At 46.8% G+C, this 26222-nt stretch overlaps 1 protein-coding gene across 4 annotated transcripts in view; it reads left to right on the forward strand.

The window, feature by feature from the left end:
- The window catches only part of RCBTB2 (RCC1 and BTB domain containing protein 2), a 149544-nt gene that overhangs the window by 72913 nt on the left and 50409 nt on the right, over nt 1–26222 (forward strand). For all 4 annotated transcript variants that reach the window (XR_010213608.1, XM_063952787.1, XM_063952789.1 and 1 more), the window contains exon 6: nt 16556–16714. Coding sequence is in view for 3 of the 4 variants with exons in the window: in XM_063952787.1 (XP_063808857.1) it covers nt 16556–16714 (159 nt within the window). In the remaining variant the exon portion in view is untranslated. The remainder of the gene's footprint in view (nt 1–16555; nt 16715–26222) is intronic.

The following is a 26222-nucleotide window of genomic DNA, read 5'->3' on the forward strand; positions in this document are numbered from 1 at the left end:
GCATGCCAGACGCCGAAGGCTGTAGCTTTGCTGTGGTTGCCTCTGCCTGATTGACAAGCAGAGGCAATTGCTGGGCGGGAGGGGGCGGAGCGGCGGCCGTTTCGTGGGAGTGGCCCGCAGCGGCTGCGTGACTTCAAACGCAGCCGCTGCGGGCCGGGGAGCGACGAGTAGCTCCCGGCCAGCACGCTAAAGTTGCGCTGGTCGGGAGCTACTCTTGAAATGCAAAGGTATCGCCGATGTGCGATGCCTTTGTACTTCTGCGAGGGGGGGGGGGCAGCACTGACATGCGGGGAGGACTAGCCCTGTGCTGGGCGTCTCCCCGCATGTCAGTGTGAATGATCCTAGCTGTGCTAAATTTAGCACAGCTACGATCAACTCGGAATGAGGGCCTAGGTGCGTCTGGGTTATATATATATATATATAATGTCACAGTATTTACCCATTACATGTACTCAGTCACATAATACCGGATTTATTCAAAGGTGTTGTTTACTGTGTATTCAGTCACATACTAATGGATTTATTCGCAGGTATTGTACTCTGGCTTATCTTACTAAACCGCTCTGTTGTTGCATTTGTGTACAATGTCTAACAAGAAGGGCAGTAAGTCTGTGGATGCTCCTGCACAATGCAGAGAATGCACTAAGGATTACTAGAGGGGGAAGTTTTGTATGATTGTCTGTGTACTGTGTGTCATACATCTCCCAGTCAGCCACAGCTCCTGTAACCAATCAGGAACCACCCTGGGCTGCGTTCACAAACCTACTAGGTACTCTGGTGGAATGCCTTACGCCCCCTGTGGGGCCACTACAGCACAAAAATTGTCCCTATGGTTAATCCGCCTTGGGTGGAAAATTTGTCTAACCAGTTGCAGCAATTAAATCAATCCTTGGTCAGACAAAAACCTACTCCAGGTCACTCCCGTGTCTCTAGGTCATCTAAGCAGGCTGCTTCCTCCTCACAATCCACATATCTCTCAGATGTTTCATCTGAAGAGGAGGGGGAGCATACTGTCCTGTCCGACACTGAATCAGGTGTTTTTCTGATGAGGATTCTCTATTGCAAATTGATGTCTTTGCCCTATTGGTTGCTATTAAGTAAATCCTACAAATCGCTGATGATTCCACTACTGTGGCTAAGAAAACTAATATGTTTAAACGGCAGAAGGTGGTTAAAAATCTATTACCTCATTCTGACCATTTGGTGGACACCAGGCAGGAACCCTGGTCTAATCCAGGGAAGAAATTCCCTCGGTCTAAACAGGCCTTGGCTCACTATTCTCTCCCTGCAGAGTTATGTAACAAGTGGGAAAATCCACTGCCGGTGGATTCTCATGTCACCCGCCTAGTGGTGTCATCCACTCTGCTTGTCACCACTGTTGCTGCCTGAAATCTTTTTACTGCCTTACAGGTGCTGTACATAGACCCACTATTGCGGCCTCTTGGGCTGCTAAAGGTATTGAAGCATGGGCTCAGGCATTAGAGGAAGTGCTGCCCGAGGATATATCTGACAATACCTGTCTCGCATTACCACCGCTGCCTATTACAGTCAGGAGGTGTCCTCTGAGGTGGGTGTCTTGGCAGCCAAGGCGTCGACTACGTCTGTCCTGGCTCGCCGTTTTCTGTGGTTGAGGTCATGGAAGGTGTACCTAGACTCCAAAAAGACCTTGTAAGTACTCCCCTTTAAGGGGGACATTTTGTTTGAGGAAGACCCTAATAAAATTGTGTCTGAGTTAACAGCTGCTAAAACTGCTTTTCTCCCAAATACTAATCCTTCTGCACAGAAGGCAAAAGGTACCACTTTTCGTTCCTTTCGGCCTCAAGGAAAAGCAAAAGGTTAGGCATACCCGAGACAATTGTGCTCCCAAAACCACAAAGCCCAAGGCAAAGCAGTCTTGGGCAGCCCGTCAGGCTGCATTCTAAACAAGACAAGCCTGCTGCATGACAGGGCGGACTTACCCCTGGGGGACCCCAGGGTGGGAGGCCGACTACTGCAGTTCACCCAGGTCTGGTTAAAGACCACTTCAGATGCATGGGTGCGGAAAGTTGTCTCTCACGGGTACGCAGTCTCATTCAAGAGACGTCCCCCTCGCCAGTTTTGCACCATGGCTATCCCTTTGGATCCGTTAAAGGCGCAAGCTCTGCAAAAGATTGTGCGTTCCCTCCTGAATACAGGAGTGGTTGTGCCGGTACCTCTGTCCCACAGAGGCAGAGGTTACTACTTGACCCGGTTTCTAGTTCTGAAACCCAATAGGTCTTTCCGACCTATACTCAACCTTAAATCACTGAACAAGTTTGTGAGAGTGTCCAAGTTCCATATGGAAACACTGCGCTCATTTGTACTGGCTATGAAACCCGGAGATTATAATGTATCCCTGGATATACAGGATGCGTACCTACATATATCTATTGCTATGTTGCAGCAGCAGTATCTGCGGTTTGCTATTGGCGACCTCCACTATCAGTTCCAGGCTGTGCCATTTGGACTGACTACGGCTCCTCGGATCTTCACCAAGGTCATGGCCGTAATGACGGCACATCTCCGTCGCCAGGGAGTCAGAATCCTGCCGTATCCGGATGACTTGCTGATTCTGGCAAACTCCCACAATGTCCTTCTCCGTCATTGGCAACGGACGGTAATCTTCCTACAAGCCCACAGGTGGCTCATCAATTGGTAGAAATCCTTGCTGGTCCCAGCTCAGAGCATGGTGCACCTGGGGGCATTTCTGGACACACTCAGTCAACGACTGTTTCTGTATCCAGAAAAAGTCCTGAAGCTCCAGGACAGGATAAGATGCTTACTTTGTCGCCCCAGAGTGTCGATACACTCGGCGATGCAAGTACTTGGCCTGATGGTGTCTGTATTTGACATGGTAGAGTACGCTCAACTTAATTCACGCCCTCTGCAGGGGTTAATTCTTTCTAAGTGTGACTGCCTACCTCATCGGATAAGATCTCACATGATCACTTTGACTCCGGAGGTTCGTCTGTCGATGAGCTGGTGGCTATAGGACCAGCAATTGAGCAGGGGCCGTCCCTTCTGGATCCCTGACTGGGTCCTGCTGACAAAGGACGCCAGTCTGAGGGGATGGGGTGCGGTGTTGGAGCAACACTCTTTTCAGGGTCGATGGACCAAGGAGGAATCACTCTTCCCATTAAACATTCTAGAGTTGTGTTTTCAATGCATTGACTCTTGCCATGCCACTTGTACAAGACAGGCTGGTTCAAGTATGATCAAACAATGCCACCAAGGTGGCATACATAAACCATCAAGGCGGCACTTGAATCTTTTGTTGGGCGGAACGCCATCTGCCAGCAATATCTGCAGTGTTCATTCTGGGTGTCCTAAACTTGAAAGCGGACTTCCTCAGTCGCCAGGACATGCACGCCGGAGAGTGGAATCTTAATCCGGAAGTCTTTCAACTCCTAGAGAACAAGTGGGGCCTGATGGCGTCTTGACACAATCACAAGGTTCCAGTCTTCGGATCAAGGACCAGGGATCCTCAAGCAGCGTTCGTGGATGCACTAGTGATTCCATGGAACTTTCAGCTGCCCTTCGCGTTCCCTCCAGGGTCCTGTGGAATTTCAAACAAGAAGGAGGGGGATACTACTTCTAGTCTCTCCAGCGTGGCCCAGATTGATTCTCAGACCTGCAGGGTCTGTCGACGGAGCAACCCCTTCTACTTCCTCAGCGCCCAGATCTCCTCGTACAGGGCCCTTGTCTTTATCCAGATCTGGCCAGACTTGCTTTGACGTTGTGGCTCTTGTAGCATCACTCCTGAGGGCCAAAGGATTCTCTGAGGTGATCATCCAAACTATGTTGAAAACCCACAAACCGGCATCTGGCTGCAATTATTACAGGGTCTGGAATTCTTACTTCACCTGGTGTGCTGATAAGAATTATGATGCATAAAGATTCAGAACTTCCAGAATTCTGGCTTTTCTGCAACCCGGCCTGGATTTAGGCCTTTGTCCTGCCTCCCTCAAGGTTCATATATCTGCCTTGTCGGTTTGGTTTCAGGGAAAAATTGCGTCTATACCTGATGTTCATACATTCACTCAGGGTGTCTTATGGATTCAGCCTCCCTATGTCCCTTCTGTGGCTCCATGGAATCTGTCTGTTGTCCTGAATGCCCTGCAAGAGTCTCCATTTGAACCTCTTGAGTCGGTGGACCTTAAATGGCTCACGGTCAAGATACTGTTCCTGCTAGGTATTGCCTCTGCAAGACTGGTGTCGAACATAGGTGCCTTGTCCTGTCGTCCACCCTTTCTGATATTTCATCTTGACCGGGCAGGTCTACGAACTCGACCGGGTTATTTACTTAAGGTGGTGTCATCTTTTCACCTTAACCAAGAGATTGTGGTTCTGGCCTTTATCTCTTCTGATTTGTCCTCAAAAAGTGGTCTTTGGATGTGGTAAGGGCTCTCCGTATATGTGGAGAGGACTGCCTCTATCAGGAGGTCAGAGTCCCTTTTTGTCTTGTTTGGTTTTCACAAGCGTGGCTGGCCAGATGGATTAGCAAACCTTGGTCAGATGGATTAGAATGGTGATTGCACAAACTTATGCGCAGGCTGGACTCCCAGCTCCTGCTGCTATTAAAGCCCATTCTACTCTGTCTGTTGGACCTTCTTGTGTGGCCCTCCCTGGCGCGTCCGCATACCAAATCTGCAAGGCTACTACATGGTCCTCAGTGAACACGTTCATTAGGTTCTATGCCTTTGATACTGCCGCCTCCCAGGGTGCTTCCTTTGGACGCCGGGTTCTCATACCTGCTAAGGCGCATCCTCTCCCTTGACGAACTGCTTTAGGACATCCCCGATGTTTACCTGTGGAACACAGTGTACCCTACTGCAGAAAAGGAGAGTTATGGTAGACTTACAGTGGTTAACTCTTTCTTCGAGGTACGTTGGGTTCCACAGGGCGCCCCAACCTGATATACCTAGCTTCTATGGGTTTGTATGGCATTAGCCGCTAGTCCCTTCTCCTGTCGTGAGAATGTGGTTCTTTGTGACTAACATCTGCCTCCTCTCTTGCCTGGTCCTGCATTTGACTGGTTAATGAAACTGAGCTCCAGTGCCTGGTGGTGGGGTTTATAAAGGAGGCCCCAATGCATACTGGGACAGCCTAAAGCTATAGCCTGTTGGTGCCTTTGGATCAAGATCCAGTCTACACCCCACGATGTTTCCTTATGTACCTTGCAGAAAGAGAGTTAACCATGGTAAGTTTATCATAACTCTCCTTTTTAAGATGACTCAGTGAAAACTTCCAATATAGCTAAGCCTAACAGGTGTCCAGTAGATCCTATGATGGAACTGCAGCTGCAATTGCTGATATCTAGCAGACGCCATGACCACTTAAGCTGGTCCAGTTCTCATCAGTCCAAGTACCCAGGTCCATCGCCCACCGACACCCAAAGGAACTCAAGCCCCCAATCCCAGATTGTAGAAGGAGTAAGAATACACTTGTGAAATTAACTTAAGGCCACAAAGGGTCCGAATTAAAAACGACAGGGAATTTTAACAAAACGGAGGTATTGGTCACCCAGTGTGCACTGAGGGCATGTGTGAGCTAACGGTATCTAAAAAAACAAGTGAGGAGAGGTCATAAGTAAGCGACGGTTGAGCAAAAGAGTGTAGGATCCCATTTTGATATAACTCAGTTTCCACACCATAAGGCAGCCACAGAGATCTTTCCAGGGAGTGAAGTTCAGGCAATGTAGAGTTGCCACACAACGGGAGAGCAGGGATATAACTACAGATCCCCCGGGATTTTCACAGCCGCCAGCCAAACTCTACAGGCTTATGACAACAGTGAGGGAGGCAATGGGATAGTGGAGGTTTTGCAGTGTACGCCAGCCCGTTCAAGTAAAGCCAACCCAATCACACAGATGTACTAGCTCGTAGCTAGATAATACGCATATCAGGCAGGCAGTGCCAAACAAGCTCATCTAGGCTGTGTATAATATAGGTAATAGGTAATATTCTGGGTAAGAGTAGTAAACTGGCAGTTGGAAATGTAAATGCTGTAGGACATACAAGAATTTAGGTTGAATAACCATTTACCAGATTTACTCATACCGTGACCTAGAGAGGGATCTTCTTCCAAACATGAGACTTAACCTTTTAAGTATTCAATTGAGGATGAACATTTGAAGGAAAAGACTCTGCTGGGGAGTGGGTAATATGTCTACCCAGGTATTTGAACTGCTGACACCAGCTCAAGGGAAAATCATTAGAAGGTTGCATAGCGACAGTAGGAAGAAGGTGAAAAACCACATTTGTCACAATTCTAACCCCTGAGAAGCAACCAAAAAAGTCTATAGCCAGTAGAGATGGTAGGTAGTGCTCTATACATGTTACAAACAACGGCACTGGAAACAACCCTGTCCTCCTTCCATGAAAGCTTTGCGCAATAAGGTGTCGTATCTGGCATCCATGGAGTATATTTCAGCCCTTCTTCATGACAATGTTCTGAAATTTCACACAACCTGGGACCCTTGGTACTCTATCATAGACTGGTTACCTGGCCTGGAATGAAGCTGGTCTTCAGTAGGTGTGAAGTGTTCTGTGCGATGTCTTCCCCCTCCTATCCCCTTATTGTAATTCATGTCGATTTAATTGTTACTACAGTTGCTAATTTCTTATTTTAATTACAAAACTAATAGTTGATTAAGCATCACACTGTACAATGGTTGCAATGTAATTTCTGCTTTATTATATCACTCTGTACAAATGCAGTAATTGTTGTTTTTGTCTGGTCACTTATGTGTCAACTAATCTAATAAATATTGAGATTAAAAACAACAGCAATCAGAAATAATCAGTCCAGAGGTATCCCAGGCTAAAGGGTCAATGGCAATGGAAAATAGGATTCGAGATAATGGGCAGCTGTGGTGCAGTTGGTCTCTCCCACATGTTGAGGAAAGGGTTAATCACCTGCAGCTCAGGGAGGAACCACACCCTTTCCTTAATTAAGACCGGTTAAGGCAGAGGTTCCCAAACTGTGTGCCGTGGCTCCCTGGGGTGCCTCGGGACACTTGCAGGGGTGCCCTGGGTTGGTGGTCCAGGACCAATTCAATAATAGGCAAAACCAGTGCTGGTGGCTGCCAGTCGTAAAATATGTGGCCAATCAGAAGCAAATCTTGTCCCTCACCACACAACTTACGCTAAGGATGACCTATAAACGCGATCTACTTAATGTAATATTTCTTTCTAAATTTCTCAATAAGAAACTTTTGGCCTAGGGGTGCCGTGAAAAAAATTCTGATATTCTAGGGCGCCGTGATTCAAAAAAGTTTGCAAACCACTGGGTTAAGGTTTAAAAACCAGGCCAGATGAGTTAGTAGAGTGGAAGGTGTGGGAGAGGCTGTACCTTTTTGGCAGCTCGCTCCATCCTGGAGAAATCTGCACACTGAAACTGCTGTGAATACTTTGGGGTGTATTCAATAACTGTCGGAAAGACAGCAACTTCCGACAGAAATAGGTCGGAAAGGGGTTCCGACCTATTCAATAGGGGCTGATTTTTTACGACAAGTCGGGAATTCCTGACTTGTCGGAAAACACGTGGATCGGCGGAATAGCTGCCGATCCACGTGTTTCTGTTTGAAATGCGGCCAAATCCGACAGGTTTGTCCCCTTTTCCGACAAACTCAATCCGACTTGAAAACAAGTCGGATTGAGGGGACAAGACAAGCGGTGCTGCGGGCGGCTGGGGGAGCTGAGATCGACGGCCGGCGAGGGGAGGCGCTGCAGGGAGAGAGGTGTCCGGCCATCCCCCGGCCAGGCACCTCTCTCCCTGCAGCGCCTCCCCCCGCCGCCGCAGACATGTTCCCCCACAGCCAGCTCCTCCCACCGGCCGCCGATCTGTGCTCTCCCCGCCGCCCGCAGGCACATCTCTCCCTGCAGCCAGCTCCTCCTGCTGCCGCCGATCTCTGCTCCCCCCCACCACACAGCTTACCCCCACCGCCGTCCCGCTCTCCCCCGCTGCCATCTGCGCACCTGGCCGCTGCTGTCAGCGCATCTGCAGCCGCTGACAGCAGCGGCAGGACGGGTCCCTGTGTACGGCCAAATCCGACAGACTGATTTGGCCGTCCATTGAATAGGGGATGTCGGATCCATTCCGACAACTGCATGTCGGAATGGATCCGACTCTTATTGAATATACCCCTTTGCCTGTTTGCACTGCTGTTTTCAAGTAAGCTGAACTGTTACATTTGAACTGTTGATGGTATCCTTTGTAAGAAGCTATTACAGTGGTTATGCCTGTCAGCTGGGAATAAAGCTTACTTGTTGCAATACTTCTGCCTCCCATTGCTTGTCTGGAACTTACCCACTATAGCAGCCCTGCTGGGTGCTCCCATCTAGCAGAAAAGAATCTGTGATGAAATGATGAACACATGCTCGTGTAACAGGACTGGAGTAAAATAGCTGAACCCAGTTCAAGAAGCCTGACAATTTACAAATCTAGAGTACCTCCCACAAAACGGTGACTGAGTCTCTCTGTATACGAAGCGCAACAGAACTTGTGCCCGCTGCAATGTAGCACTTTGCATACAAATTCATAATTAGTTGCACACAGATAGACAAGTGTTGCATATCATATTAATCAGCACAGTCTTGTGAACTGGTTTTGTCGCATTTCATTAAGATTAAGAGGGGGGTATCCTATTATCCACAGTCTGTTTTCGCCTGGTGAAAACAGCAGGATATCACGATTAATGAGCGATGGTATCCTATTACAGGAGGTTTTAATTTGGCAAAAACGGACCCGCGATTGCTTGAGAACTCGGGAATAAGTCATTAACCGTGGGTAATTGGATATCCCCCTAAGACTCACATTCGTGTACAATAAAGATTCTTGGCCGAGTTGTATGTCAAGAAGGGATGTTTGGCGGGACTGCAGCCAACCGTGTGTGAGCATACATCTGTAGTACATGAAAGGTAAACCTAAGCGCCTCACTAATCCACCTGATCTTTATGACAAACAAAGCACATGGATTTATGTAGTAAAGTAGAAACACCTCTAGAATTGGAGTGAAAGTTGGAATGCAAAGCATGGACCACCAAGAGGTGTGTGGTTTTTTTTTTGTACGTTTAATTTGATCATTCAGACCCTGGGCATTCCAAGATAGAACCTTTAACATTGCAGGGCATTAATTAGGGTAATAGGAGGAAATGGCCATCACACCTTTCGCCCAACTGTATTATTATGAAAAGTCCCCCATAGGTGCTCCATCAACCCTGTCAAAAAAAAAAAAAAGTCAGATTGCTCATGCCACATACAGGGTGTCTGTAACATATGTCGTATTGACTACACCCCCTCCCGATCAGCTTGCGGCATTCCCCATGAGAGGCGATGTGAAGTGCTGTGATGTGTAGTGCCGGGCCCTGTCCCCACCTCCAGTCAGCAGCATATTTTCTATGTGCTTCTCCCAGAAGAGAGTGTGCAAAAGTAGGTAAGTATGGGATAAGCAAACTGTTAAGCACAGACTATACATAGTATATAGAATCTTACTCTGAAGGTATTGGAATACCAGAGTATAATTTTAACATAAAAGAAAATACAGAGAATAATGAAGGCATTGGAATACCTGCAGTAATAATAAGATTTTAAACCTACCGGTAAATCTTTTTCTCGTAGTCCGTAGAGGATGCTGGGGACTCCGTAAGGACCATGGGGATAGACTGGCTCCGCAGGAGACATGGGCACTTTAAGAAAGACTTTAGGTCTGGGTGTGCACTGGCTCCTCCCTCTATGCCCCTCCTCCAGACCTCAGTTAGAGAAACTGTGCCCAGAGGAGACGGACAGCACGAGGATAGGATTTTTGTTAATCCAAGGGCAAGATTCGTACCAGCCACACCAATCACACCGTATAACTTGTGATATACTAACCAGTTATCAGTATGAAAACAACATAGCATCAGTCCAAGACCGATGAAAACTAGAACATAACCCTTATGTAAGCAAAACTATATACAAGTCTTGCAGAATTAGTCCGCACTTGGGACGGGTGCCCAGCATCCTCTACGGACTACGAGAAAAAGATTTACTGGTAGGTTTAAAATCTTATTTTCTTTTACGTCCTAGAGGATGCTGGGGACTCCGTAAGGACCATGGAGATTATACCAAAGCTCCCAAAGGGGCGGGAGAGTGCGGATGACTCTGCAGCACCGATTGAGCAAACAGGAGGTCCTCCTCAGCCAGGGTCTCAAACTTATAGAACTTTGCAAAGGTGTTTGAACCCGACCAAGTAGCAGCTCGGCCCAGCTGTAGTGCCGAGACCCCTCGGACAGCCGCCCAAGACGAGCCCACCTTCCTAGTGGAATAGGCCTTGACCGATTTTGGTAATGGCAATCCTGCCGTAGAATGTGCCTGATGAATTGTGTTACAGATCCAGCGAGCAATAGTCTGCTTTGAAGCAGGGCACCAACCTTGTTGGCTGCATACAGGACAAACAGTGCTTCTGTATTTCTGACTCTAGCCGTTCTGGCCACGTAAATTTTCAAAGCCCTGACCACATCCAGGGACTCTGAATCCTCCAAGTCACGTGTAGCCACAGGCACCACAATAGGTTCGTTCATATGAAAAGATGACCGCACCATAGGCAAAAATTGAGGACGAGTCCGCAATTCCACTCTATCCATATGGAAAACCAGATAGGGGCTTTTATGAGGCAAAGCCACCAATTCCGACACTCGCCCAGCCGAAGCCAAGGTTAATAACATGAACACCTTCCTAGTGAGATATTTTAACTCCACCGTTTTAAGTGGTTCAAACCAATGCGACTTAAGGAAACTCAACACCATGTTAAGGTCCCAAGGCACCACCGTAGGTACAAAAGGAGGCTGAATATGCAGCACTCCCTTCACAAAAGTCTGTACTTCTGGAGAGAAGCCAATTCTTTATGAAAGAAAATGGATAAGACCGAAATCTGAACTTTAATGGAGCCTAATTTTAGGCCCAAATTCACTCCAGTTTGTAGGAAGTGAAGGAAACGGTCCAGATGGAATTCTTCCATAGGAGCATTCCTGGCCTCACACCAAGAAACATATTTTCGCCATATACGGTGAAAATGTTTAGAAGTCACGTCCTTCCTAGCCCTTATGAGCGTAGGAATGACCTCATCCGGAATGCCTTTTTCCGCTAGGATCCAGCGTTCAACCGCCATGCCGTCAAACGCAGCCGCGGTAAGTCTTGGAACAGACAGGGCCCCTGTTGCAACAGGTCCTGTCTTAGAGGAAGAGGCCACGGATCTTCTGTGAGCATTTCCTGCAGATCCGGATACCAGGTCCTTCGTGGCCAATCTGGAACAATGAGAATTGTTCTCACTCCTCTCTTTCTTATTATTTTCAACACCTTGGGTATGAGAGGAAGAGAAGGAAATACATAGACCGACTGGACCCCCACGGTGTCACTAGGGCGTCTACAGCTACCGCCTGAGGTTCTTTTGATCTGGTGCAATACCTCTGTAGCTTTTTGTTGAGGCGGGACGCCATCATGTCTATCTGGAATAGTCCCCACTGACTTGCAATCCGTGCGAAGACTTCCGGATGAAGTCCCCACTCTCCTGGATGCAGGTCTTGTCTGCTGAAGAAGTTCGCTTCCCAGTTGTCCACTCCCGGAATGAACACTGCTGCCAGTGCGCTTACATAAATCTCCGCCCAGCGAAGAATTCTGGTGGCTTCCGCCATTGCCACTTTGCTCCTTGCACCGCCTTGGCGGTTTACATGGGCCACTGCGGTGATAATTTCTGACTGGATCAGAACTGGTTGGTTGCACAGTAAGGTCTCCGCTTAACGTAGGGCGTTGTATATGGCCCTCAGTTCCAGGATGTTGATGTAAAGACAAGTCTCTTGACTTGACCAAAGACCTTGGAAGTTTCTTCCCTGTGTGACTGCTCCCCAACCTCGGAGGCTCGCGTCCGTGGTCACCAGGATCCAGTCCTGAATGCCGAACCTGCGGCCTTCTAGAAGGTGAGCACTCTGCAGCCACCACAGGAGAGATACCCTGGCCCTGGGGAACAGGGAGATCAACTGATGAATCTGTAGATGTGACCCAGACCATTTGTCCAGTAGGTCCCACTGGAAAGTCCTCGCATGGAGTCTGCCGAAGGGAATGGCCTCGTATGATGCCCCCATCTTTCCCAGGACTCGAGTGCAGTGATGCACTGACACCTGTTTTGGTTTCAATAGGTTCCTGACTAGAGTCATGAGTTCCTGAGCTTTTTCTATCGGAAGATAAACCCTTTTCTGGTCCCCAAGAAAGTCAGACAAGTCGTAGGAACCAACTGCGACTTCGGGATATTGAGAATCCAGCCGTGTTGCTATAACACCTTCAGTGAAAGTGATACGCTGTTCAGTAACTGCTCTCTTGATCTCGCTTTTATGAGGAGATCGTCCAAGTACGGGATAATTGTGACACCTTGCTTGCGCAGGAGCACCATAATTTTCGCCAGTACCTTGGTGAAAATCCTCAGGGCCGTGGAAAGCCCAAACGGCAACGTCTGAAATTGGTAATGACAATCCTGTACCGCAAATCTCAGGTACGCCTGATGAGGTGGATAAATGGGAACATGAAGGTATGCATCCTTTATGTCCAGAGATGCCATAAAATCCCCCCTTCCAGGCTGGCTATGACCGCTCTTAGCGATTCCATCTTGAACTTGAACCTTTTCAATTATAGGTTCAGGAATTTTAAAATTTAATATGGGTCTGACCAAACCGTCCGGTTTCGGGACTACAAACAAGGTTGAATAATATCCCCTTCCTTGTTAAAGCAGGGGAACCTTGACCACCACCTGTTGAAGATACAATTTGTGAATTGCATTTAACACTATCTCCCCTTCCTGGGGAGAAACTGGCAGGGCCGATTTGAAAAACCGGCAAGGAGGCACCTCTTCGAATTCCAGCTTGTAACCCTGAGCAACAATTTTTATTGCCCAGGGATCCACCTGCGAGTGAACCCAGATGTGGCTGAAAACTCGAAGACGTGCCCACACTGGGGCGGACTCCTTTAACGGAGCCCCAGCGTCATGCAGTGGATTTTGCAGAGGCCGGGGAGGACTTCTGTTCCTGGGAACTAGCTGTGTTGTGCAGCTTTTTTCCTCTGCCCTTACCTCTGGCAAGAAAGGACGCACCTCGTACTTTCTTGTTTCTTTGTGATCGAAAGGACTGCATTTGGTAATGTGGTGCTTTCTTAAGCTGTGAGGGAATATAAGGCAAAAAATTAGATTTACTGTAACTGTAGCTGTGGAGACCAGGTCCGAGAGACCTTCCCCAAACAATTCTTCACCCCTGTAAGGTAAAAACTCCATATGCCTCTTTGAGTCAGCATCACCTGTCCATTGCCGGGTCCATAGGACTCGTCTAACAGAAATCGACATAGCGTCTTTGAGCATCTCTCATATATAAGACAGCATCTTTTATATGCCCTAGGGTCAATAAAATGGTATCCTTATCTAGGGTCTTAATTTCCGCTGATAAGGTATCTGTCCATGCTGCTACCGCGCTACAAACCCAGACCGCCGCAATTGCCGGTCTGAGTAAGCTACCAGAATGTGTGCAAATGGACTTCAAGGTAACCTCCTGCTTGCGGTCAGCAGGATCCCTGAGGGTAGCCGCATCTCGGGATGGCAGCGCTACCTTTTTGGATAAGCGTGTTAATGCTTTGTCCACCCTAGGGGAGGATTCCCACCGTATCCTGTCTGTTGGCGGGAAAGGATACGCCATAAGAATCCTTTTGGGAATCTGCAGTTTTTTGTCTGGAGATTCCCAAGCTTCTTCACATAATTCGTTCAACTCATGTGAGGGGGGAAAGGTTACCTCAGGTTTCTTTCCCTTATGCATGTGTACCCTTGTATCAGGGACAAGGGGGTTCCTCTGTGATATGCAAAACATCTTTTATTGCAATAATCATATATCGAAAACATTTAGCCACTTTTGCCTGTAACTTTGCATCATCGTATTCGACACTGGAGTCAGAATCCGTGTCGGTATCTGTGTCTATTATTTGGGAAAGTGGGTGCTTTTGAGACCCCGAAGGTCCCTGCGACATAGGGACAGACATGGGTTGACTCCCTGGCTGTACCTCTAATCTTTTGTGCAATAAATTTACATTAGCACTTAAAACATTCCACACATCCATCCAGTCAAGTGTCGGCGTTGTCGACGGAGACACCACATTCATTAGCTCCCCGTCCTCTCTAGGAGAGCCTTCTACCTCAGACATGTCGACACACGCGTACCGACACACCACACACTCAGGGGATCCTCTTATCTGAAGACAGTTCCCCCACAAGGCCCTTTGGAGAGACAGAGAGAGAGTATGCCAGCACACACCCCAGCGCTATATGACCCAGGAAAAAACACAATAAATATATGTTTACCCGGTAGCGCTGTGTATATATGTATATATGCGCCTAATTATGTGCCCCCCCATTTCTTTAAAACCCTCTTTCACTGTGATATAAGCAGGGGAGAGTCCGGGGAGCTTCCTCTCAGCTGTGCTGTGGAGAAAATGGCGCTGGTGAGTGCTGAGGGAGAAGCCCCGCCCCCTCGGCGGCGGGCTTCTGTCCCGCTCAAATACACTAAAAATTGGCGGGGGCTCTTATATATGTACAGTGGCCAGCTGTACACATATATATTTTTGCCAAAGAGAGGTTCATATGCTGTCCAGGGCGCCCCCCCCTGCGCCCTGCACCCTTACAGTGACTGTGTGTGAGGTATATGGGAGCAATGGCGCACAGCGTTACTGCTGTGCGTTACCTCAGTGAAGATCATGAAGTCTTCTGCCGCCTCTGAAGTCTTCTTTTCTTCTCATACTCACCCGGCTTCTGTCTTCCGGCTCTGTGAGGAGGACGGCGGCGCGGCTCCGGGACGAACTCCAGGGTGAGACCTGTGTTCCGACTCCCTCTGGAGCTAATGGTGTCCAGTAGCCTAAGAAGCAGAGCCTTGAAACTCACAGAAGTAGGTCTGCTTCTCTCTCCTCAGTCCCTCGATGCAGGGAGCCTGTTGCCAGCAGGCTCCCTGAAAATAAAAAACCTAACTAAAATACTTTCTGACAGGAAACTCAGGAGAGCTCCCTGTAATGCACCCAGTCTCCTCTGGGCACAGTATCAAACTGAGGTCTGGAGGAGGGTCATAGAGGGAGGAGCCAGTGCACACCCAGACCTAAAGTCTTTCTTAAAGTGCCCATGTCTCCTGCGGAGCCCGTCTATCCCCATGGTCCTTACGAAGTCCCCAGCATCCTCTAGGACGTAAGAGAAAGTAACATGAAGTTAGAATACAGTAGTAATACATTCATTTATTAATTTATTAACCAAAGGGTCCATGGTCTCATGATAAAACAATATAGTAGAGCAAACAAACAGTCGATAATACTCAAGTGAACAAAAGTCAGTCTAGAGAGGCGCCCCAGCGAGGGGCCTGCAGACCAAGCCATGTGGTAGCCTAATAAGGGGAGTCTAAGCGAGTATGGCTTCCGCAAATGAGCAGAGAATAGCATAAAGCAAGTGGTCCTGTAGACATCTCTCTGTCCTTGTAGTTCAGAATCTTGGAGATGCATGTTCTCAGAGGGGCCCCAGGTTGCAGAGGCTGAGTTGGGATTTGATGAGCACATTCAATTTTAATAAAAGTGTCATGGACAAAAATAGTAGTCAACCAGGTTTCCAGGAACCTCTCAGAATTAGCACCCTCCGCTTTCTCAGGCATGCCAACCAGTTGAATATTGTTGCTGCGAAAACATCCTTCAATATCAATAAGCTTTTGCTGGCATGCCTCCATTTGAGATTCCAGGAAGGACAGATGTGCAGAGATGGGAATACTAGAGTTCCTCAATGATGGATATACGATTCTCAGAATCACTGATCCTATCCATTATTTTCTGCATATCCTGTCAAATAAGGAATAAATCAATATGGACCACAGGGTATCATTTCACTGGAGACTAAAGTGACCATATCAACAGAGCAGGTAAGGAGTGATGGCAGCTTACCTCCATTGGATGCCAATGTGTCTAGCACAACAGTATGGCTGGAGGCTCTAATGGGAAACCAACTCTGAGGAAAACAGGATAGGGAGAGTGGGCAGAAGCAGCCAATGGCTCACAGCCGCAGAAAGGAGCTGTTGGGAGTCAGAAAAGAACCAACATTCTTTGCAATCCGGAGATGGCGGCCCAGCATCCAAGAATAGGAAAATCCCCCAGGCAAACCAGCATGGCCAGAAGGCAGAGCTGGAGACCGGAGTCCTCTGCATATATTGATAAGGCAGTGGGAGACGGTATGGTGGGAGTCCTTAGTTGGCCACAGGATAATTGCGCAGGATTCAGAGGCTGGAGAGCACTAAGACGTGTCTCACTCCATGCTTGTCAAGGCCACGCTACCTGGCCATCATTCATTTTATTTAACATTATATGCCGAATGTATTGTTTTACCAACAGGATTTTTACAATCATGAAGTGAACTTGTCGTGTTGCTGACTAACTTTTGTTAATTGTTTTTTTATTTTTTATAACCATTGGCATAAAGCTTGGCTAACTGAATATTCTTTTATTTCAACAGGTGTATGCTTGGGGTTACAATAATTCTGGGCAAATTGGTTCTGGTTCTACTGCTAATCAGCCAATTCCTAGAAGAGTAACGAGTTGTCTACAGAATAAGGTTGTAGTCGGCATTGCTTGTGGTCAGATGAGCTCCATGGCTATAGTGGACAATGGGGAGGTAAGATGTTGTTTTCATACTTTGATTCACCTTGTAGTACTGATTTCTATATAGCTAACTGGGAGGGTAGCATCCAAGAAAAATGCCCCCACTGTACAGCAAAGGCCGAGTGTGCCCTGTTACCTGAAGCACGATGCCAGCCCACGTGTAATGCTGCTCTTGCAGGGGAAGTAGCTGCAGGTAAGGGAAAATAATTGTCGGTATGCCGGCTGTCGGGCTCCCGGCGCCGGTATACTGAGCGCCGGGAGCCCGACCGCCGGCAAACAGAAGACCACCCGTGTGAAAGGATGTGTTCTTTCTTTCAAGAAATAGTTTGCATAAGTGAAACTATATGATAACTAAAGAGGTGATTGGCATAGTGTTTATAGGAAAAAGGCTAATTCCATTGCATATGTCACAATGGTATTAATACATTGTAACTCTTGGCTGCTCATTGGTTTTAAAAGGGTCCTGATATTGTTCAGGTACTTATTCTTCAGTGTCACCCTTTGGTGGTGAAGCTCATACTCTGGAAAGCTGCGAATAAAAAACAATTTAAATAATTGAGCAGTAGGAGAGGAATTGCCCCATCTCCTCTTGTGTTTTAGTGTGTAGGACTCGTGCTATATAAAGTGTGAGACAAGATCTTGTTGCGTTTTTACCCAGAACCCATGCTGTTGCCCTAGCTGTGATGTCCAGTTGGTCCTCAATGGTGCCCCTTGTTTTGATTCCGGAATTGTCCACTACTAAAGCATTGTAACTTCTCCTCACTACACAACTGCTCGATACCACTCATTCTACTAATGTGCGAACTACAGACCATATGCCTATCCTAGCTGTTTACTTAGTCTGTATTTAGGAGACAAGGGCCGTATTCATATACTGTATAAAGCTTTCCTAAACTTAGCTGGTATTAAAGAAACGTATTGAGAACTGTCCACAAGAAAAAAAGTCTATTTAATGGTGAAATAGAGACCCCTAGTGGACCAACGCCCACATTTCACAATTCATCAATGGATTTAATCCAAGGAAAGAGGTGTGCTTATAAATATGTATGTGAATAGTACAGTTGATAGGCATCCTACAGAATGAGATAAATGTGAATGGTTTTTAGAAGATCTAAATAATATGTATACCAAAACCCCCCACTACAAAGACCTCCATTTACACAATGTGTGTTGCTTGCATATAATAGGCTGCAGGGTGTATTTATGTAACTGTATAGTGGACATGGGGCAAAAATGTGACTTTCCCTTATACCAATGCTTTATACATCATACTGCTAATGTATAATATTTGGACCAACAATGGAGAGCGAAAAACCAAGGAGGGAACACAGACACATAATATAAATAATTTTATATTGGGGTGGTATGTTATACTAGCACGTCTTTGCACTGCTTTCAGCCTCATACCTACCGAATCACAACTGTTAGGAGGCACGCCTCTGATAGGGAGCTCCCAGAAAAGCTGCACTTCCATGGAATCTCATTTTACCAATCCAAATACTGTAGGTGAGGGTCTGCTATTGGTGGCATAGTGGTGACCTGTGTAATGTAGGGTGGGTTATGCACAATATTGTGGGCGCTAGTGTATTTATAGGTTGGGTAATGGACTGTTCTATGGGCAAAAAGCAAACCTGTACACAATATTTTACAAAATGTTCATTTCTGATGGAATAAACTCTTTCAGACTATCCAGCGCATGTGCATTCTTCTCTAATAAAGTATAGTATGGTATAGAGCAGAGATTCTTAAACTTTTTTGAATCACTGCGCCTTATAGTATCAGAATTTTTTTCACTGCACCCCTAGGCCAAAAGTTTCTTATTGAGAAATGTAGAATAAAATATTAAATTAAGTGAATTGGCGGTGGGCGGGGCATCTGAGATGGCCACTTTTTAGAGGAGCTCCGTACCTGGCGTCCTGTTTTAGACTTCCTAAACTGCTTTAAAGCAGCCACATGGCTATTAAAGACACCCCCCCCCTTCCCAAAAGGGAGAACGGCAGGACGCCTGGATGACCGGAGCCACATCTTCTTTTCCGCAGAGGCTGATCAAAACGTTTAACCCCACTTGGCGTGAAGCTCCCCAGCGACATTTTCATGTCAGTGTAGTGCGCCACAGGGCTACAGCGAAGGGTGTCCTCTAGTTTGATCTACGGTTGTCGCTTGCCCTGATAGCCCCCTTTTCCCTGAGGATACCCACCTGCACACCCGCTGAGGCCAGACGCTGTGTTCCAGGAGCAGGAGGTTGGGACTTGTCGCCTCCGGAGAGGTCTTCGGACGCCGCTGACTCACTGACAATCTCCTACCAGGGGTGCTGTGGGAGGCATCCCTCTATTTCATAGCCGCATCCTTCTCTGATTTCTTTGCTAAATGGGGGAGGATAACCCTCTTCCCAGCTTTTTGATAGCGGCACACTTATTACAACAAGGAGCCCGCTCCTGCTAATATTACCCTACGGGAGCCAAAGATCGCGGTGGCTCGCCGCCGGACAGGACAGTGCAACCTGCAGCCCTCCTGCTACTACTACCACCCTGTGGGAGCCAAGGATCAAGGAGTTTACCGTCGTACCATGCAGCGGTACCTGCAGCCCTCTTTGCAGTCCTCCGCTGGGAGCATTGTGGATGGCGTCTTCTCCCCTCCTCATCTGCACTCTGCTGAACGGAGGGACCGGGGCGGATTGTGGTCGGGTGTCCACTGCGGAGGATCAGGAAGCCTGCCTCCTTGTTGCCGGCCACGGCGGATCTCCATTGCTGATATACAGCAGTGCATTGCTAGGATAGTCTGGCTACCCTGCTGGGACTAACAGAATGCTGTCAGGATTACCCTACTGATCTTATCGTGGAGGGTTGCCCAGCTTCTCCCCGGACACTTGTATCTAGCTAAGGTTTGTTCCTCATAAGGCGCATTGTTTATGTGGCTCTCTCTAATTATATGTGTCCTTTGATTATTTTGAAAACTTACTTACTAATACAAATATCCCGTAAAATTATTCGGCCGCCAGCTGCTGTCCCTCCCCCACCCCCTTTCGTTTGAGATATAGAATGTGGTTCACATGTCGTCTTGTATGCAACCCCTTCTGGGGACTACTTACATGTCTTAACACTTTAGCATTGTTTCCTACCTGAATTCCCTTTGCTATATAGTACGCCTTCTTATCTCTGAAACATTATAATCGTTCCCTGTTCAGAGGGTATGGATACATTCGTTGATAAGACCATGCCTCCTAAGCACTCCACCTCCTCTAATAAAACTGTTAAAAATAAGGCCCCTTCTCAAAAATCAATCCTGCCCTCCAACCCATTCCGACCCTGGCTCCTCGGAGACTCAGTGGGAGAGGTCCGCTCCCCTCACCGCAAGGGAAGTTTCAGACTTTATAATGCCTTTTATGGACAAAAGGTTTGAGAGTCTCCAAATGAGATTAGAGGCTGGCCAGGCCCGTATTGACTCTCATGCCTCCCGTCTAGTGGCGTTGGAATCAAGGGTGGGGGATGTTGAGGATCGAGGGGGTAATTCAGACCTGATCGCTAGGGTGTTTTTTTTTTTGCATCCCTGTGATCAGGTAGTCGCCGCCTACCTGGGTAGGGGGAATTCGCTGTGCAGGTGTGCGATCGCATGTGCAGGAGAGCTGCACAAACAACAATTTGTGCAGTCTTTGCACAGCCCAGGACTTGCTCAGCCGCTGCGATGATCGGGGCCGGAGCTGACATCACGAATCCTCCCACAAAACGCCGGTTCCCTCCTGCCTTTTTCCGGACACTCCCTAGAAGCGGTCAGTTGTCACCCACAAACGCCCTCTTCCTGTCAATCTTCTTGTGATCGCCGGTGTGATCGCATTTTTCAAACCATCCCGTTACTGCCCGGCCCTCCCCGGTGCTGCGGACTGCCACGTCTGCTCATTGCGGTGCATACGCATTTCAGACCTGATTGCCCGCTGTGCGAAAATTCACAGCAGCGATCAGGTCTGAATTAGCCCCAGAGTGCAGTAGGGAGAAAGACTATACTCCAGGGTTGGTTGGATAGCACGCCTCCACAAATACCTCTGTTCCTGTCCAAGGTCAACTTTATCTTTAAGATGGATTGGATGGAAACACTATTACAAAAAGATATGAAGGTGGAACGCTTCTTTACAGTGTGGGAGTCCTATTTAGATTCACTACCTCTCTTTGTCAAGCAGCAACTCCACCATAGCTTAAAGAACACTGTATGGTACCTAACAAAAACTGCTGTGGGCGAACCACCAACTATTTTTTTCTTGATTACTCCCAGGCTTCAAATAATTTTTCTAAAAATGTATTGCTCATTTCTGATATGCTGTTTTTTACATGACATTCTGGCACACCTTTTGAGTTTCAACAACAGTTATATTTGTTGTTTTCATTCTCTGTCGATTGTTGCTTGTTATTTCCGCACATATGTACAGGATGACCCTGCCTCATATATCGCTATTTATGGCTCGTCTTTCTTTTCCTGTAACGCATTGGATGATACCTCAATAAAAATATAAAAAAAAAGAAAAAGAAAAAAATTAAGTGAATTGTGTTTATATTTTCAAGAGACAAATGATAACGAGTAAATACATAAAATGACATAAGTATGCAATAAGGTGAAGAAACATTGTGTTGGCTAATATAAGAAAGTCATTGAGTAACCACTGTCACATAAGCAGCCAATAAGTATGGAGTCAGGGTAAACTGTAGTGAACAAAGTAGTACACATTCCTTAAACCTACAATTAGGCAATAAACAACTTTTAAGACCATGTAAGGGAAAAACATCAAGGAAAGAGGGAAATGGGAGGGGGTAGAGTTAGGGTATGATGGATGCAGGATGTGAAAACGGCATCGATAATACACCAGTATGTAACCAATACTACGTTACATAGTGGGTATTAGATTCACGAAGAGGCATCACATAGAGGGTGTAGTACGGTATGCCGGCGCTCGGGCTCCCGGCGACAAGCATACCGGCGCTGGGAACCCGACCGCCGGCATACCGACAGCGTGGCGAGCGCAAAGGAGCCCCTTGTGGGCTCCCTGCGCTCGCCACGCTGCGGGCACGGTGGCGCGCCACACTATTTTATTCTCCCTCCAGGGGTGTCGTGGACCCCCACGAGGGAGAATAGCTGTCGGTATGCCGGGTGTCGGGATTCCGTCGCCGGTATACTGTGCGCCGGGATCCCGACATTCGGCATACTGAAGACCACCACACATAGAAATGTCATTGTTTACAAATAAGCTTAGAATGTTGTGCTGAGAATGAGAATCTAGGGATTCTATTAAAAGCACCCATTTTTATATAATCTTATTACACCAAATATAATGTTTTCAGCAACAGCATTTTGACTGACTACAAAAGAGTAGGGGGGGGGGGGGGGGAATGTAATAAGGTGTGAGAATCAAACAGTGAGTGATTTTGGGAGAATTCTCCTGTTTTTTTTAAAGTGCCAATCATTTACATGGCAAAATCAACCTGGTATTGACATGTAAATGATTGCCACTTTAAAAAAAAACCAGGAGAATTCTCCCAAAATCTCACTTTCTGATCCTCACACACTATTACATTCCCCCCAATATTTCTTGGATATCCAGTTCAATAAAATGATTTTTTTTAATTTTTTTACATTTATAGTACTTATGACTGTTAAGAAAAGGAACCATGGGGCAGATGTATTAATCCCGGAGAAGTGATAAAGCAGTGATAAGTGGAAGGGATAACGCACCAGGTAATCAGCTCCTAACTGTCATTTTTCAAACCCGTAATGACTGGCTGGTGCGTTATAACCTTTCCTTTATCACTGCTTTATCACTTCTCCAGGCTAAATACATTTGCCACCATATGTTTGAAGAAGCGAATACCAATTTATTAAAATCCGCACACAGAAATGCCAATGGGTCTAATTGGAGATGGAAGTTAGTATTAAGGGCGCTGTACAGACTCCTCCGTCACCCTGAGCAATGTAAACTCTATGTATAGTGAGATAATGCACTTATTGAATGTTGGCTGAGGGGTCTATTTCAAAAGTGCTTCCATTTTAGTCAACAGCTCTGTGAAAGTAAAACTACCAGAAAAATCTCTAGACCACGTGTTGTGTAAAGGGCCCTATTGTTTGGTCTGGTCAACAGAAAATAAATCCTAATAAAGATATCGGGGCATATGTACTAAGCATGCATATTAGGCAGTCCATATTTATCTTAGAAAGCCTGGAAAGAGAGAAGGGTACCTCCTGGACCAAAGACATCCTTGATTGCTATGATGCCTCACTCTACAGACCATACACAAAGCAATCAAATACAGGGGGAATCAAGGATTCCCACACAGGGATGTATTTAGATGATGGGAATCACTACAAATAGTTCTGTGCATTCCAACTCCAGAGAGATGAGTGACTTTAATGTGGCAGGCAAGGATTTCTGAGGAGCATGTAACAAAGTAATCGGAGTATAAGGAGATACCAGGGCTTCCTCTAAGGGTAGGTTTGTGTAGACTGAACATGAAAGCGACCATTTGGATGTAACAAAAAACACAGCATGTGAGCTTAGCCTAATATCTGGTATTGCAAGCCGTCATTACTCATTTGTGACCTGGAAATGCAGGCATTTTTACCTGAGCACAGACATTTGGAAAATATTCTGGCGCAGTAGGCCACATCTGCATTGGATAACCTAATGGGGAGCATTTGGATAGTAAAGGACAATTTGGGGAAAATAATACTTTTTCAAAACAGCCTCTCGACTCAACAAAGGGATGTTAGTTCAACTCCCTAACTGGCTAGAAATAGTGCGTATAAGAGGAGGGCAATTACATTTGTGTAAGTCTACTAGTTTAGACTGAATCAATGTCCCTTAGTATATTAAAGGAGACTTTAAAATATTTTAACTGAGAAAGAGACTGCAAAATAGTGGTATTTGCTTATGGTGGTTATTTAGATTTCTCTGAATTTATTTTATATCCAGAGAAAGCTTCAAATAAAAGAGAGAGCTAAGGATTGATGTGTCTGGGTCTGACACAAAAATCAACAGATCGTCTGCAAACAATGCTAACTTCACTGCCTCCAAGTGAATTTGTATACCGTGGAACCAGCGGTTTGCTCACGGTTGAAAATAAGAGTGGGGACAAGTGACAACCTTGTTGCGTACCTCTGCATATATTAATTGGATTTTCGCAACGGAGCGATTAAGGCAAAAATGCGCATGGTACGCAGCGCGCATGCGCTAAGTATTTTAGCACAAAACTTAGTAGATTTACTCACGTCCGAATGAAGAATTTCCATCGTTGAAGTGATCGGAGTGTGATTGACAGGAAGTGGGTGTTTCTGGGCGGAAACTGACCGTTTTCTGGGAGTGTGCGGAAAAACGCAGGCGTGCCAGAATAAAACGCGGGAGTGGCTGGCCGAACGCAGGGCGTGTTTGTGACGTCAAACCAGGAACGAAACTGGCTGAGCTGATCGCAGTGTAGGAGTAGGTCTCGAGCTACTCAGAAACGGCTAAGAATTTTCTATTCGCAATTCTGCTAATCTTTCATTCGCAATTCTACTAAGCTAAGATACACTCCCAGAGGGCGGTGGCCTAGCGTGTGCAATGCTGCTAAAATCTGCTAGCGAGCCAACAACTCGGAATGAGGGCCCATATCTTGTAATAGTAACCTGTAAACCCATCAGGGCCTGGGGCTTTGGAGGATTTTAAATGTTTGATAATTGTGGTTATTAAAACATGAAGGGCATTAGCCAGAGACAGACAAGTGTTGGCAACTTTATTTGGTTCCAGAAAGTGGATTTAGCAGAGGCATCAGTAGTGTGGTCACTAGAAGTGGTTCTGGAGCCATTTGGCTTTTTCAAAAAGCGGATTAAAGTAGAGGGGCAAGAACTGCGGAGGCATGACATTTATTTACCAGTACGATTTCCATATTTTATGAAATCTGTATTTCATTTGAGAGCAGTATCTGTCACCACTGTGACTGCTGGGCTGAGTGGTAAGCACCAAGAATTTTTTTCCGGCAGTGGGCACTATAAGATGTGATGTAACCTCTATTCACCATGCTACGGACCATCAGGAAGTTAACCAGGTGAGTAGGAATTCACAATTGACGATAGAACCCTCTATCCATCCTTTAAAAATAGTCGGATTGAAGAGATGAGACGGGGGGCGGGGCGGCGGGCTACAGGGGCAGCCGCAGGTTCTTCTAGTCGTCCCCCTGGCCAGGCTCTTCTCTCCCGGCAGGATGTGCAGCGCTCCCTGGCCGGCACTGGGCTGTGTGGCTATGCGGGGATAGGGGCAGCGGCAGGTACCTCTAGATGGGCGCCCCCCCCGGCCAGGCTCCTCTCGCCCGGCAGGATGTGCAGCGCTCCCCGGCCGGCACTGGGCTGTGCGGGGATCTGAGGCTCCCTCCAGCCCCTCCCTGTGATCTCGAACACGGGGACAAGCTGGGATGAGGGGACAGCAGCAGCACGCCATGGGACACTGGGAACGGACAAATCAGTCTGATTTGGCCTCTCATTGAATAGGGCTTGTCGGCTCCATTCCGACAAATGCATGTCGGAATGGTTCCGACAGCAATTTAATATACCCCTTAATGTTAATAGAAGGGCCAGCTATAGGAGTTAGACATTACAGGGTAAATTTTACTAAAGCCGGGTATACACTGAGCGATAATGAAATGCCAGCGATGAATGACTATATCATTGAACGATATAGCACATACACACCGAATGTTATTGTTCAACGATAACTATCATTGATGTCACCGCCGGCATTCCCGGACATGCATCTTAGCCCGACATTGACTGGTTGAGCTGCATGTCAGCTCAATATTGGTGATCAATGAACAACGTGCGGGGAACGTTCATCGTTCACCAATATTACACCATACACACTGGACAATATAACCCTAAAAAAAAAAAACGATAACTTCATTCGTGGCGTTTTTTTTTTTTTTTTAAATTTAGGCTGAAATCGCCCAGTGTGTACCCTGCTTAACGCTTCTAAAAATGAAGTTATGATGTTGCCCATAGCAACCAATCAGATTCTGTCTATCATTTTGCCCCAAGATAAGGTATAATGGTCAGTAGCAATAGAAATATCCGCAATAACAAACCTTCCTTCAGGATCTACAACGTTGGAATGTGTAGTGAAGTGCAATTGTTTTTTTGCCAAAATTACAATACCTCTACAAACACTGTTTAGTGGGGTCTGTGGTTAAAACGTATTGTAACAGGGTCAGGGGAACAGGGACCATCACCAGGGGTAGATGGCGGTGTGCAGCAGCTGAGAGATCACACGTCTCTTGGTTTTATCAACTGGTCTCAACCAGTTTTATTGTGCAACAAAAACAGAAATAAAACCTCAGAATAAACACCTTGTTGGCTGGCACTAACTAAACACAGAACAGTCCTATCTGCCCTAAGGGGGAAGGGGGGAGACGGAAATACAAGGAGAAGTTAACCAGGCACAGCTTATTGGTTTTCAGCCACAGGTTTTTCTGTGAGATTCAGTAGTTTCTCCTCTTTACCCAGGCAGTGTGTTAGAGCGA

This window comes from Pseudophryne corroboree, chromosome 2 (assembly GCF_028390025.1).
Source record: "Pseudophryne corroboree isolate aPseCor3 chromosome 2, aPseCor3.hap2, whole genome shotgun sequence".
Classification (NCBI taxonomy): domain Eukaryota; kingdom Metazoa; phylum Chordata; class Amphibia; order Anura; family Myobatrachidae; genus Pseudophryne; species Pseudophryne corroboree.